At 38.4% G+C, this 16,557-nt stretch overlaps 2 protein-coding genes across 2 annotated transcripts; both read left to right on the top strand.

The window, feature by feature from the left end:
• Positions 1 to 445: 445 nt before the first annotated feature.
• Positions 446 to 978, top strand: LOC103451393 (leucine-rich repeat receptor-like protein kinase PXL1). The gene is made up of 2 exons (XM_070809207.1): positions 446 to 746; positions 833 to 978. The coding sequence occupies exons 1-2, from the start codon at positions 446 to 448 to the stop codon at positions 976 to 978; spliced, it is 447 nt and encodes a 148-aa protein (XP_070665308.1).
• An 11,677-nt stretch (positions 979 to 12,655) lies between these two features.
• LOC103451082 (hypothetical protein At1g04090-like) lies at positions 12,656 to 16,513 on the top strand. The gene is made up of 2 exons (XM_008390516.4): positions 12,656 to 13,192; positions 14,553 to 16,513. Exons 1-2 carry the CDS (start codon positions 13,072 to 13,074, stop codon positions 16,142 to 16,144), a joined length of 1,713 nt encoding a protein of 570 aa, XP_008388738.1. The 5' UTR covers positions 12,656 to 13,071; the 3' UTR covers positions 16,145 to 16,513.
• The last annotated feature ends 44 nt before the right edge of the window (positions 16,514 to 16,557 follow it).

The following is a 16,557-nucleotide window of genomic DNA, read 5'->3' as shown; positions in this document are numbered from 1 at the left end:
TTTCAGCCATTAAGGCAAAATTAGTTATTAGGGGGAATAGCATTTTTCGCAGGGAGATGGATGTATCGGAAATGGTACTTGTATAACAGCTGCGACAGTTGGTTCAACAAGACCAATCAAGAGTGGCCGTGTGGGTTGGTAGCATTTCAGAGAATTAACTTCACCAGTGCTGACATTCTGGCTTGCATACAAGAATCGAACATCATCGACATGGGCGGGAGCGGAGTGGTTTACAAGGCCGAAATCCATCGACCTTATTCTTTTTTTTTTGGTCAATTACATCCATCGACCTTATTCGGTTGTAGCAGTTAAGAAGCTATGGAGGTCGGGGACAGACGTCGAAAGTGGTGATAATTTTATTAGTGAAGTGAACCTACTCGGCAGGCTCCGGCATAGGAACATTGTTCGGTTGTTAGGGTACCTTCATAACGAACATGACGTGGTGATGATATACGAGTTCATGCCGAACGGGAACCTTGGGACCGCGTTGCATGGAAATCAAGCCGGAAAGCTGTTGGTCGACTGGGTTTCGAGGTATAACATAGCAGTGGGTGTTGCGCAAGCTCCGAATTATCTCCACCATGACTGTCAGCCGCCAGTTATTCACCGAGATATCAAATCGAACAACATTCTGCTGGATACAAACCTTGACGCCAGAGTGGCGGATTTCGGGTTAGCAAGGACAATGATCCACAAGAACGAGACAGTTTCGATGGTAGCGGGATCTTACGGATACATTGCACCTGGTACGTTAACTACCAGAATACGGTTTCTGTCAACAACTAGTTAGCCATGTTAATTTGAATCCTATTGCCCTAATGTTTTGTAACAGAATATGGATACGCGTTGAAGGTAGACGAAAAGACTGACATCTACAGCTACGGCGTAGTTCTGTTAGAGCTTATAACCGGAAAGATGCATGTAGACCCTTCGTTCGGGGAATCTGTGGATATCGTGGAGTGGTTCGAAGGAAGATGAGGAGCAAGAGAGCCTTGGAAGAAACACTGGATCCTAGCATAGCCGGTGAATGCAAGCATGTTCAGGAAGAAATGCTTCTCGTCCTCCGAATGGCGCTGCTCTGTACGGCAAAGCTCCCGAAAGACAGGCCTTCCATGAGAGACATAATAACAGTGCTCGGGGAGGCGAAACCGAGGAGGAAAAGCATTTGTGAGAGTAGAAGCCAGAAAACTGGCAAGGAGAAGCCTATCTTTAGTACCTCGCCAGTCATGGGTCTTCTGTAGGAATCCATTCTCCAAGCTTTATCTTCGAGTTTTATTTTCGTTCGTGTAAATGTATCTTCTATTTTCTTTCGACTAATTTATACTGCGCCTTCATCGCAGGATGCACCGTTGATGAACATTCAATGAAAAGGAAGTACATTGTTTTTAATCGACAATTCTTTGTAACTCCAGCAATTGCAACCATAAGTACCTTCATGCAGCTTGCATTAAGTCAAAGGTTCAAACGAGAGGGTGTACATGAGCTCACATATGTTCGTTGGTGGAATATGTGCGTTAAAAAGTTAATAACTTTAAAAATAAAATTTCCCACCACTTACATAAAAACACGTAGTTTACCACTCATATTCCCGTTAATAACCATATAGTCATACTAATTCATGTAACTACACTGGTTAATCAATTGGTTTGAGTTAGTTAGGAGGAAGTTGTTAGAAAGGGTATTTGAGTCATTTTGTAATGATATATTAGCTATTATAAATAGCTGATGTAGCAGTCATTTGTGACAGATTGCGTTTCATAGATTCATTGAAATATACAGAGCTTTCTTCTTCTTCTTTTCATCATTATTTCTGCCATTGTTCTATAATCTTATGGCGCGTTTACGTAAGGGTAATGGGATTCGAGAAACGGAATTGAATTCCGATTACGGATTACACCGGTGTTTACTAACTTAAGCGGAATAAACAGTTCAGCGGGCCCTACATAAAATCAGGAATTGAATTCCTAATATTGTCGGAATTGGATTACCTAGAAGAAGGTGGTATTTGGATTCCGGGGAGAAGGCTCCATCCGGAATCAAATTTTCCTTCCCAAAATGCCCTGCTCTCCGCCATCCTCTCCAGCAGCTCTCTGCTGCTCCGCCACCTCCTCTCGCTCCACCACCTCAAAATCCTCCATGTCCTCCTCCATAGGATTCGGCAAATCGTCACAAGAGCATACAAAGGACTCGCTATCAATCACAATGCCTAGATCCCTCTCTGCCTCCGCATGCATTGCCGTGTCGAACGGTTTTGATTTGGGGCTTGCCTGTTATTCAACCCAACAAACCCATTGCTCCCTGTGCTTCAGATTATTGTATTCCTACACAGGCAGCCTTACTTGACTTCCCCATTTATATTCCCCTCCTCCCCACCATTCAGCATACCATCACCGAGATTACATCAAATTTTCTATCTCAATTGGTTTCATCGACAATTTTCATCACAAAGATATCCAATATGGGAGCTGAGAAGTTGAATTTCGCAGACATGCAACCTTTTGAGCCAGTTCTTGAAGGATAAGAGAACCCTCAAAGTCATCCCTCCCATAACCAAGAACTTGCTGACGACCATGGAGGCTGCTGCTTCGAACCCAGTTGATCAGACAGCTCAGACTCTGTCGTCAAAACCCAGCATCGATTTGCTTCCGTAGTTTACCAAAAACCCGAAGCGGCTTTGGGAGATCAGCAGCCTGGATCTGCTGCCCGGATGACCATTTTCTATAGTGGGCAGGTGCTGGTTTTCAATGATCTACAAGCTGAGAAGGCGAAGGAAATCATGGGTTTGGCTACAACTGGAAGCTCCAAGATTTTTGCTGGATTTGTGAAGAAATTGGGTTTTGAGAATCAGTCAAATGTTGTTGCTGAAAATAATTCTCAGGAAATTAAAGCGCCCCAGTACAGAAGACCTTCAACAGAATAAGGACATTTTAGTAATTATAGTGATTTTTATTCCGATTCACGTGAATTAGTAAACAACTTATATGAATTTCATTTCATTTTTACTCCGATTCCAGAACATTTAAGTAAACAGCTTTAACAGGAATCCGATTCTAACTCCTCCTCAATCCAATTCCTCATCAATTCAATTCCTCCTCAATTCAATTCCTCTATTTTGATTACGGATACGTAAACGCGCTATTAGTATATCATGATTTCATAGGTTAATATAGTATCATCGCCGGAGAAGGCTCACTGCCGTTTCCGATCATAAGGGTTTCTTCTGCTACTCTGGTTAAGTTTCTTGGTGATTCATCTGAGGGTTCTTTGGTCGTTTGGGCTACTGAAGTTTACAATGGTGTTCGAAGGATTGATCGTGAGTCTTGTTTGAAGAATTGATCCATTTCAGGTGATATTGTTCATGTTTCTTCATCTGGGTTTTTGTCTTGAATGTTGATTTCGTTTCTGAACAATAATGGAGTTTGAGATTCTGTCATGATTCTCGTGAATTGGGGATTTTGTTATGTTTTCTCCTGAATTGATGAATGAATTCTGATATAGTAGTTGTGAGTTTTAATGAAGTTTGAGAACCTGTCATGATTCTCGTAAATTGGGGATTCTGTTATGATTTCTCCTGAATTGATGAATGAATTCTAATATAGTGATTGTGAGATAGTTAATTGAAGTGTTGATATCGATATTGTGAATTGGTATCTCAGTTTCAAGAAAGTGTTAGTCTTTCTTCTTTTCAAGATCTGCTTGCAAGAAAGTGTCAATCTTTCTTGAGTTGTCTAGAGGGTTATTCTCCAGAGTGTTATTCTCTGTGGTTAGTTGTCTTGAACTGTGGAAGTGTCAATCTTTCTTTCATGGCTACGTTTTCGTTTAAAGTTGAAGGTGTTTTGGGAATGCTTACTATCAAGCTTAGGGATGATAATTTTGCCAAATGGGCATTTCAGTTTCAGTCGGTGTTAAGGGGATATAAGCTGTTTGGTCACTTTGATGGTACAACTCCTTGTCCATCAAAGTTTGTTGTTGATTCAAATAATGGGGTTACAAGGGAGATCACAGTAGCATATACTGAATGGGAAACAACTGATATGGCTTTGTTGAGCCTCTTGCTTTCCACTCTTTCTGATGAGGCTATGGAGTATGTGATTGGGTGTCGAACTGCGTATGAAGCTTGGACTAATCTTGTTGATCGATATGCCACTGTGTCTAAATCCAGAATCAATCACTTGAAAACTGAATTACACACAATTCAAAAAGGGTCAGATACAATTGATAGATATTTGTTGAGGCTTAAGCATATTAGAGAACAACTGAGTGCTGCAGGTGAATCCATCTCGGATAATGATGTTATGATTACTGGGCTTGCTGGATTACCTAGGGAGTATGGTGTTATTCGTACTGTTATATTGGCCAGGGAGTCTACACTCACTTTGAAGGAGTTCCAAGCACTGTTACTCGGTACTGAGAGGGAAATTGAAGGAGAAATGAATACACTTACTCAGAATCTGTCAGCACTCTATATTCAAAGGTCGAGTTCTAGTTCAACTGCTGATTCTAGCTCTTATGCATCATCTTCAAATTCTCACAGTCATGCTCATATTCCAGTTATCACTGCTGTACCTTCTGCTTCACAACAATCCCTTCCACTACCTCAATTTCAACAGCCATATTATTCCCTACCTCCACCTCAGTTTCCAAATGACTCATATGGATACGGTTTCTCTGCAAATTCTAGTGGTCAAAATGCACCTAGACCACAGTCTTTGAATGCCTAGTCTGGATCTTTTGGGAATAACTATAGAGGTAACAACAACTATAGAGGTGGAAACAATTACAGAAATAACAATGGCTTCAGATGAAGAGGGTATAGTTCTGGAAATTCAGGGGGTTCAAGACAATCTTGGAATGGAAATAATAATTGGTCAGGCATGGTTGATACTAGAACTACAGTGCTGATTGAATGTCAGATTTGCAACAAACGAGGACACACTGCAGTTAATTGCTTTCACAGGAATTCAAATGTACCAACCACATGTGTTGTAGTAGAATGTCAAATATGTGGGAAGAGAGGTCACTCAGCCTTGGATTGCTATCAAATAGGAAACTATGCTTATCAATGACAACCTCCACCTCCATCACTGTCTACAATGAATGCACAACAGACTTCATAATTCATTCCTCAAGATACTTGGATTGTTGATTCTGGTGCGTCACATCATATAACTTCTGATATCAGTGCTCTCTCTCAAGTAACACCTTTTGAGGGATCTGAAAAGATAACAATTGGGAATGGTACAGGTCTACCAATTAAAAATATTGGTTCAACTACGCTTCAAACTCCTACACATTCTCTGATTCTTAATAAAGTTTTACATGTACCTAATATTGCTAGGAGTTTACTCTCTGTGAAACAGTTATGTGCAGATAACAAAAGTTGGTTTATCTGTGATGATTCTGAATTCTTTGTGCAGGACAAGAAGACAAAGAAGATAGTGTACCAAGGAAAGAGTAGGCCTGAGAAATTGTTCCAGATCCCTGTGGTCACAAGTGGAAAGGGTTCTCAGTTCATAACAAAGTATCCAGCAGCTTATTTGGGCAAAACAGTGAAGAATAACGTCTGGCATTAGAGATTGGGACACCCAGCTCATGATGTGATGACTACAATGTTGAAACAATCAAATATTCCAGTACAAACAGATGATAATCATAGTACTTGTATCTCTTGTATTCAAGGCAAGATGTCTAGGATTCCATTTCCTATTAGAACTAATAGGTGTACATCTCATTTTCAGAAAGTGTACGATCCATAGAGGGATATAGGTATTATGTAACATTTGTTGATGAATATACAAGATTTGTTTGGATCTTTCTTATGAGCAATAAATCTGATATGTTTACAATCTTTGTTAAGTTCTACAAGTTTATACTTAAATCAATTTGGTACAACAATCAAGTCACTGCAAACAGATGAGGGAGGTGAATATACAAGCAAAAGTTTTACTTCCTTTCTAGCTGACAAAGGTATCTTGCAGCTAATATCTTGCCCTTATACTCCTCAACAGAACGGAGTGGCAGAAAGGAAACATAGACATATTTTGGAAACTGCAATCACTCTTCTTAGTGCTTCTGGTTTACCTTCTGAGCTATAGTACTTTGCTTGTGCTTATTCAGTTCTGTTAATCAATAACATGCCTTGCAAAAGTTTGTCTTTCAGTTCTCCATACTTGGCTTTATATAAGAAGGTACTTGATATACAATCTCTCAAGATTTTTGGCTCTGCTGTATTCCCATGGCTGAGACCATACAACATTAATAAGTTACAACCCCGATCAATGATGTGTGCATTTTTGGGCTATTCACAAGGGTACAGAGGAGTGGTTTGTTATAACTTGCAAACTAAGAAGTTTATCCTTTCCAGACATGTTTGTTTTGATGAATCTTTATTTCCTGCAAAAATGGTTCAACACACAAGTCCTGCAAGGTTGTATAGACATGAGGAACATGACCAACCAAAGGATGTACCTGTTATTGTATCATACCAGTGTCACATGCACAGAGGCCTACAGATCATGCAGGATCACAGAGCTCTTTATCGCAGTCAGGCACAAAAATATTTTCTCTAAATATTAATACATCAGAAGACCATGTCTCAACAGAATCAGAAAATCAGGGGTCTGGAACACCTTATGCTCATTCCTCGTCACCTAACACTACTCATTTGCTTCCTGTCATTGATCCTGCACAACTCCAGGTAGTTCTTCCTTTTACCTCACCTCCACATCATAATAATTCAGTCATCACAGATGTCAATCAGAATTGTATCCAAACTAGGTTAAAAACTGGTACCATTACTAAGAAAAGTTATGTAGGATATCTTGCTTCACTACCTCAATTGCATTCCTTACATCTTGATAGGTTATTCTCTGCTGATTTCTCTACCAACTTCAGTGCACATTTGTCTGGGGGTTTTTCATTTCTTGCTGACATCACAGATGGTGAAGAACCTAGAAATTTTAAAGCTGCATCATTGAAACCAGAATGGCAAATTGCCATGCAAGAGGAATTTAATGCACTGAAAACTCAAGGCACTTGGATACTTGTTCTGTCACCATCAAATCGGTCTGTTATTAGTAGTAAGTGGGTGTATAAGGTAAAGAAAAATCCATATGGTAGCATATCTAGGTTCAAAGCCCAGTTGGTAGCATATGGGTATACTCAAAAGCAAAGCTTGGATTACTCAGAGACATTCAGTCAAGTGGTTAGACATACCACTGTAAGACTTATCTTAGCCTTAGCTGCTCAGTTCAGTTGGCAATTAAGGCAACTTGATATTAAGAATGTTTTTCTTCATGGAGACTTGGAAGAAAAGGTTTATATGAAACAACCACAAGGGTTTGTGGATGCTACATGTCCTGACCATGTTTGCAAATTGGTCAAATCACTTTATGGGTTAAAACAGGCTCCTCAAGCTTGGAATTCGAAATTCACTAACTATCTTCCAGCTATTGGATTTAAATCATCTCTTTCAGATACTAGTCTATTTGTCAAAGTTGATGGTGGAGACATAATCCTTCTATTATTGTATGTTGATGACATAATTCCCACTGGTTCAAACTCAGTTAAAATACAATCTGTAATCGATGATCTTGATGGTGTGTTTGATCTCAAAGATATGGGGAGGTTAACATATTTTTTGGGGCAGCATATGCAGTATCGAGATGATGGTTCCTTGTTTATATTACAGACTAAATATGCCAAAGACGTGTTACAAAAGGCAGGCATGGAGAACTGCAAGTCTACTTCAACACCATCTAAGCCTCATCATCAAATTCTTGCTGGTGAGGAACATTGTTATCAGATCCAAGTCACTATAGAAGCATAGTACCTAACTTTTACTACGCATGATATAGCCCATTCAGTGAACATGGTGTGTCAATTCATGGCACAACCAACTGATTTACATATGTTTCTGGTCAAAAGAATCTTGAGATATATACAAGGCATTATTGGCTATGGCTTACAGTATACAAAAAGCAAGGAATTCAATATAACTGCTTATTCTGACTCAGATTGGGCAGCTGATATCAACACCAGAATATCAATTACAGGTTTTGTTGTATATCTTGAGACAAATCCAATTTCTTGGCAGTCTAAAAAGCAATCCACAGTCTCTAGAAGCTCTACAGAGGCATAATACAAGGCATTAACTCACTGTGCAACCGATGTTTTTTGGATCCGCTCAGTATTTAAGGATATTCATCAATACATATCAGTCACACCATCCTTATTCTGTGATAACCTCTCAGCATTGGCTTTAAGTTCAAATCCGGTTTTCCACTCCAAGATCAAACACCTTGACACAGATTATCACTTTGTGCGTGAGAAGGTTCAGAAAGGAGATCTTATGGTTCACTATATTCCAACAGAGGATCAGGTCGCTGATGTATTCACCAAGGGAGTGCATAGTCCAATATTTCAAAAACATTGCAGAACACTTGGCTTGGGAGTTGGTTCTGCAGCAAACTCAGCTTCGGTAGCTCAGCTAAGTTTGAGGGGGGAGTAATAACCATATAGTCATACTAATTCATGTAACTACACTGGTTAATCAATTGGTTTGAGTTAGTTAGGAGGAAATTGTTAGAAAGGGTAATTGAGTAATTTTGTAATGAGATATTAGCTATTATAAATAGTTGATGTAGCAGTCATTTGTGACAGATTGCATTTCATAGATTCATTGAAATATACAGAGCTTTCTTCTTCTTCTTTTCATCATTCTTTCTGCCATTGTTCTGTAATCTTAGTATATCATGATTTCATAGGTTAATACCCGTCACAATTAAAAATTTCTCGTTTCCTGACAGATAAACATAATAACACCGCCATTTTCTTCAAAAATTCTTTGCAAATCCTGCCATTATCTCGTCCTGCAAGCCATCCTTCTTCCTCCTCACCGCCTTCCACGCCACCTCGGCGAGCTTCACATCCCCATTTCCTCCTCTAACCTCGCCCACACTATTCAGCAACACGCACAGCGTCTCCAGCAGCCTGTTCGTATACTCCAAGTTCACCTCCTCCTTATCCAAAACCGCCTCCAAACCAGCGGCGCCGCTCATGCGACACTCCGAACCGCCCGAAACAGTGAAAACCCGACTGCAAAGCAGAACAGCGCCAACACCACCTGCGTCGCAATGCGCTGGGCGGAAAGAGCCGGCCTTTCTTCTTCCCTCGAGCCAACACTTCTGGACGCTTCTAGAAAGCTAAAAAGGAGGGGAATGCGTGGAATTGGGAGTGGAATTCGGGGGTGTTTCGGGGATTTGGAAGCGAAAGTATGGATTTTGATGCGGCGGTTGACGGCGAAATTTGAGAAGCCGGGATTTCGGGACAGCGAGAAGCAGTTGGGGAGGGGGTGGAAGGTGAGGACGGAGTCCATAGTGACGTGGCCACCGGAAAGGAGTGAAGTTCCGGCTGGAGGTGGAAGCCAATAATGTTGTTGGTTTTTCCGGCGGGAAATGGATTGAATAGAAAATGCTGAGGAAGCTGGAGGAGGAGTGAGCACAGAAGAAAGTATAAAATTTGGGTCAATGGCCCAAAAGTATTTGGGTTAGAATTTAGAATTTGATTGCAATATAAGCCCAAAAATTAAAGAAAATTGAGCCCAAATTTTGTCCTACACAAATAAGGCCCAATATAATCAAATTTTGTTTAGAAATCAAATCAGATGGTTCTATTTCTCAATCTTTCTAACTCGCTCCTAGCCTCCTATGAAACCAAGGTCGAAGAGATTGAGAAAAATCAGTTATTCACAATCTCTGGTGAATGATTACTCAACTTCACACACTGTAAATAGTAGTATGTGAAGCAGATTACAACACCTTTACTCACATGACTAAACTTCATAACCACCAATCATTTTGATGTCCTATTTAGTTATAAGTGCACATTACAAGGATCGTCACCAATTTTGTCTCATTAAGCTTCATAAAAAATATCATTATTTGAGGGAAAACGAGAAAATTTTATCTATGTTCCCGTCTTGTAACCTTCTTTGTGTCCGCTTGACTTTCATTTTGGTTTTAAGCAATCATAATCATTTACACGTGCCAATTTGTCTTTAAAAGACTATGCTAGTTTTACCTCGTCTTTCCAACTTGAATGGACGAAAAATAACCTCAATCGTCAAATTTGATAATATGTTACAAGTTGGAAGGTTTAAATGATTTGGACGCTCAAAACTACATTAAAAATCGAGATAGCAAATCAGATGAAGGAACTAAATTCACAAAGCCCTGCTAAAATCCTTTTTTATTTGTTGGTGGAATCAATGTCAACGTTTGATGAATTATGATTTATATTCTACCTCTTGTTTTATTCAATTTTTATTTTTATTTTATTTTTATACGTTATTTTGTGCCGACCTTGACATCTTCGTGTAACATGCACTCCGCCACCTTATATTACTTTTGAATATTTGAAGTCCGATGTGGCGGCTTTAGACTTTTAATTCAACTATTGCAACACTTGATGTGGAATTGAACATGGAATTGAACATAGGACATTAGTTAAAGATGGATTTAGATTCGTTCTGAATTTTTGTGTTAGGAGTTAGCAGAGCGTTTAAGAGAGTAAGAAGATCTGAGTCATTCAAGTTTTTGATTTTTTGTGAAGGGGTTAGGAGGATGGGCTAATGAAAGTTGTAAAATTGAAATTGAGTAGCCTGGATCTCTCAATCCATATACTCAGACACAAAACTTCAAAATGAATCTAAATCCGTTAAAGATGATGAGCCAATGTCATCGATATTTGGAAGACAAATAGTAATAACGTTGGAAGGCAAAATTATAATAATGTTGAACTAAAGAATGGACCCAATTTGATAGGATATCATGAAAGTGAAAGGGCAACTTACAAAAAAGCCAAAAGCACCAATCTTTGTCACCAAAAAAGCATATTTACATGTATAATCTAGTACTTATCCAACGGCCTTACTTGAAATAAGGGGCTAATTTCACATATTATTTTTAAACAAATTAAATAAAAATAACGAATATGACTAAACATAAATGAGTATCTAACTTGTACGGAATTGCTATTTCAAAAACTTACTTAGGTAGTATCACAAACACTTTTATGTAAATTAGGTGTCAATCATTAGATAATGAATACTTTTGAGGAGTTGATGATTGTGGGATGGGAAATAGGACAAAAATCTTGATTGTAATTAGGAGAAGAAATAGTGTACACAAGGACGTATTATTTTTTTATAGTATTTTTCTCATCACGTGTCACAACAAAAAATAATAGCTCAAGACTCAAGTTACAACCTAGATTTTCTTGTAATTAGAAGTATATCCGTCAAGAGAACTCTAACTACACTTTAAAAAGTTGCAATGATTCAAAGTCTTCATTATCATTCCTTTCTTTTTCCAAATACATGTGTTTATTACATATAAAAAGAATTTGTAAGATCACGTTGTATTCAATTTAAACATATGAAAAACCTTTTATTACTTTCATTTATGTATTAATATTTTATTGCATTTAAAGTTAAAAGAGTATTGAGCGACTTAATACTACCGTATAATAGTATTTCTCTTTATTTGTGAGTGAGAAGTCTTAAGTTCGATTTTTGCCAAAAGCGAATTTGAATTACATTATTACTAACCAATTATGAAGCTAAACTCATCTCTCCCCTTCAACATAGATAATATAGTTTGTTAAAAAAGAAGTCATAGGAGTAACATAAAAAAAGTATTTTTGAAGAATATTCTCCAAGTCATGGAATATCCTATGGTCTTGTTCGTTTAAAAAATAAATGAATTTTTTCAAAAGTAAATTGTAGTAATGATCCCTTAATTTTAATCAAATTGGAGCAATAGTCCATCAACTAAAAATTCATTACCTTTGGTCCCTCAACTCATCAAATGTGTAACTATGATCATTTTCATTAACTTCGTCAGAATTTTGTCAAAATGAGTTATATTGGAAGAACTATTGCTACAATTTGGGTTCCTCAACTCATCAAAACGTGTAGCTATAATTATTTTCGTCAACTTCATTAGAATTTTGTCAAAATGAGTTATGTTGGAATGATCAGTGCTACAATTGAGTTAAAGTTGAGGGACCATTTTTCCAGTTGGATTAAAGTTAAGGGACCAAGGGTAATGAATTTTTAGTTGAGAGACCAATGGTAATGGATTTTTAATTGAGGGATCATTACTCCAATTAAGTTAAAGTTAAAGGACCATTGCTACAATTTACTCTTTTTTCAAAGTTTTTGTTCTTTGGCAAAGGTAGGCATAAAAATATACAAAATTTATAAAAACAAATAGGGAGTTTATTCAAGAGATTCAGTGCACTCATAACGCGTGTCAATATAACACATATCATAATATAAGTGCAGAAATATTAAAAGTTAAATAATCTTTAATTATATCATAAGATGTAATGTGCTGACTTATATTTTGATTACATGGAATATTTTTTTTATTAAAATAGACAAAGGGGAAGAATTTATATGGCACAAGGAAAAAATTTGGCCGCTTACTAAAGTGGAGAGAATAAGAAATTACATGACACATGTATACTGTTACAAAAAAATATATAATTTTTATCTATTTTAAAAAAGTATTTTATATATTTATGTTTATTAATACAAAATATCTCGTGGCGAGGAACCTATATAAGCTGTTTTCTGAGACGGAGAGGGAGAAGGAGATACTTATTAAATAAAGGCTTCACAAAAATTAATGAAGAAAAAGAACGAAACTTGAAACGAACAAAAGCCACCACCTTCCAAGTAGAAAACTCTTACGCAAAAGCAAACAACAAATCAAACCGAACCAACCTCCCACAGCGCTCTCTCTCTCTCTCCCTCTCTCTCTAAGCTTCCTTTGTATTCACTCAACCTCTTTCTCTTTGCTATTCTTTTCAGCTCTCTCTCTCTCTCTCCCTCTCAAGACGCAATTGTAGAGAGAGAAAGGAAACAGCTTTCTTTCTTTCTTTCTCTCGCTAAAATATTTCAGAAGCATGGTTGGAGAGAGAAATTTGAGAGGGTGAGGGAGGAGGAGCATAATCTTGGAGATACCTTTTTTGTGGGTTGTTAAATTTGAGAGAGAGGGGGTGAAGATGTTGGGGTGTGAGTGTTGGTGGTGGAGGAGCAGTGACTACCAATTGTATGATTACTCAGAGCCGCAGCCGCAGCCGCAGCCCTTCTCTCTGCCTTCACCTCTTCCACACTGGCCCCAAGGTAATATTTCCAACCAAGATCCTTTCTTTCCTAAACAAAAAGCACTTTTGCAGTTTCACTTATCTCTTGTAACTGCTTTTTTAATGGGTTTCTTAAAGTTGTCCATCTTGTTTTTAGCTAATTATTCTTTTTCACAAGAACTTAGTTCATCAGATTTGCTAAATTGTGTTTGTTTGAAGAACATAAAGGTCCCCATCGGAAATATGACAAACCAAAATATTTAAATGTTAAAATAGTGAAACACCGGAACTATTTGACATTTAAGCTAATATAATATATTAAATGGTTCAAGATTTTTCTTTCTTTACCTTGTACTCTTGATTTTTCATATGTTTTTTTCTCAATTTATTTGTCTTTGTTTGGTGGTCCAACTTTGTTTTTTTAGTAAATAAATAAATTATAGGCAGTTTGGTATTCCCAATAAGCTCAATGCCATTGGCAAAGAAGGTGATTCTCTTTTCTTCTGATCTCTCTTCTCTTTTTTCCTCTCCTACTTAAATAGTTACGGTTAAATCACGTCAACATCTTACATTAATCTTTTTATAAAGATAATAAGATAAAAAATAATATGAGTGAGGAGGAAAAGGAAGGGGATGAGAGTAGGAGAAGAAAAAATTCTACTTCCACGGACGGTGCCTACTGAGGTTCAGGTCCACATATTTTTGCAAAACTTGCAGCTCCCCTTTCCCCCCAAACATCCCCATAAAGTCAAAAGCAGAGAGATTTTATTTATTTATAAATAATTCGGAATTTTATCAAATCCATGAACTTGGTCAATATTTGAAACATAGATATGCAGAAAAGCCTTGAAAGTTGAAGTTCTTGGAGTTTGAAAGCTTCAATGTTCTAAATTTTGTATGTTCTCCAATGCTTGATTAAAATGTCAAATTTTAAGAAGTTTCAAAGTTGTAAAATCTTCCCTGATTACACTTGGGCTGCGTTTAGCACGCGGAAAAGAATTCATAACGTAAAAGTTTGAAGCTTTGTCTCCAAACTACATTTTAGGAGCTCGATTTCGAGTTTCTTTGAATCTGTTACAAATTGATGTTTTGCGTGAACTCAGGTCGAAGAAGAAAGGAAAGATTACAACTAATAAACCTAGAACAACAATGTCATGCTAAGATTTTAAGAAAAACTAACAAAACGTCCAAAAAAACTTCTCTTTTAACGAAAAGCCCTTTTTAAAGGTATAGTGAATAGTGTCAGTTAAAGGTAAAAATGTGGTTTTTCGTTAAAAGTGAACAGTACCATGAGTGTTTTGTTAAAACTCCCAAGATTTTACTGTCACGTTTATGTCGTCAAGTAAATGTTAATGTATTGTTATGAGCTCGTTTTCTGAACAATGTGTACCTTTCTTCAGGCGAAGGATTTGCTGCTGGAAGAATACGTCTCGGAGAAATTGAGGTTATCCAAGTCACCAAGTTTGAGAGCATCTGGAGCTGTAGTCTGTTGCGTGGAAAATCAAGGGGTGTCACATTTTATAGACCTGCAGGGATCCCCGATGACTTCTTTTGCCTCGGTTACTACTGCCAGCGGAATGACCAGCCATTGAGAGGGTATGTTCTTGTGGCACGTGAAACGGTTGCCAGAATGGTGGATGATGGTTGTACCCGAGGCTCAGCATTAGAGTTACCGGCTTTAAAAAGGCCGGTTAGCTACTCATTAGTCTGGAACGCGGATTCAAGTAAAAATGGTTGTGGTTATATTTGGTTGCCAAACCCACCTGTTGGTTATAAGGCCATGGGTTTTGTGGTCACTGACAAGCCTGAGGAACCTAGCCCCGAAGAAGTTAGGTGCGTACGAGAAGATCTTACAGAGACTTGTGAAACACATGATCGGATGCTAGCCATGGATTCAAAGTTGGACCAATTTCAGGTGTGGAATACAAGACCCTGCAAACGAGGTATGTTCTACAGTGGTGTTTCCGTTGGTACATTCTTTTGCAGTACATACTTGGATTCCGATGAAGAGCTAGAAGTTGCGTGCTTGAAGAATTTTGATTCGTCTTTACACGCAATGCCAAATCTGAACCAGATTCATTCACTAATTGAGCACTACGGCCCCACGGTGTTCTTCCATCCTAATGAGGTTTATTTGCCATCATCGGTGCAATGGTTTTTCAAAAACGGGGCACTTTTGTACCGGGAAGACACTGGAAATGGCAAACCGATTGATTACAGAGGCTCCAATTTGCCTGCTGGTGGGGAAAATGATAGTGATTTTTGGATAGATTTGCCAAGCGATGATGAAGCGAAAAATCTTCTCAAAGCCGGAAACATAGACAGTGCGGAGCTATACGTTCATGTAAAACCAGCATTGGGAGGAACTTTTACAGATATTGCTATGTGGGTGTTCTGCCCCTTCAATGGACCATCCACCATTAAAATTGGTTTGGTAAATATTGCACTGAACAAGATAGGCGAACATGTCGGTGACTGGGAGCACTTCACTCTCCGAGTGAACAACTTCACGGGAGAACTCTGGCAAGTGTATTTCTCAGAGCACAGCGGTGGCAGATGGGTGGATGCTTTTGATTTGGAGTTCATCGAAGGGAGTAAGCCGATTGTGTACTCATCAAAACACGGTCATAGTAGCTATGCTCATCCCGGGACTTACCTCCAGGGTTCATCCAAGTTTGACATAGGAGTAAGAAATGACGCTGCGCGGAGCAAGTTCTTCATTGATTCGAGCTCCAAGTATCAAATTGTTGCGGCCGAGTACCTTGGCAATGGCGTTATATCCGAACCATCTTGGTTGCAGTATATGCGAGACTGGGGTCCGACCATTGTGTATGATGGACGATCGGAACTAGATAAGTTGATTGATCGCCTTCCCTTCTTTGTTCGATTCTCTGTCGAGAACTTAATCGAGTTGTTTCCTACTCAAATCTATGGCGAGGAAGGGCCAACTGGCCCTAAGGAGAAGGATAATTGGGTAGGAGATGAAAGATGATAGCTCTTCCAAGCAAAATTGTCATATGAACTGCTTTCTTTCCTTGGCTATGGATGGTTAATGGATTGTGAAAGAATGTTGTAACGAGATTTCTTGGGTGACAAGCAATCGCGCGAGGCGGGAAGTAACACGACCCACGGTGCTACGAAAGGGTTGTCGAACCTTGCCAGATGTATTTATTGTCGTCGGAAAAAATAAGTCCGGTAGGGATCCCAATAATCTCTTCCGGGAGAGGGGAGAAGGAACTCGATTCTCGATGAACGAAGGGGCATTGTAGGGAATTTCCATGGCCATGTCAATATTATGAAACACAGTAATCAAATTGGCTAAATTTCGGTGAAGATTTATACGATTTAAAATTTTCAACAAGTATTTTTCTCATTTTCATTTTAAATCCTCGAGATTCAATTTCT

This window comes from Malus domestica, chromosome 12 (genome assembly GCF_042453785.1).
Source record: "Malus domestica chromosome 12, GDT2T_hap1".
In the NCBI taxonomy this organism is placed as follows: domain Eukaryota; kingdom Viridiplantae; phylum Streptophyta; class Magnoliopsida; order Rosales; family Rosaceae; genus Malus; species Malus domestica.
This window is presented reverse-complemented; position numbering and strand designations above follow the sequence as displayed.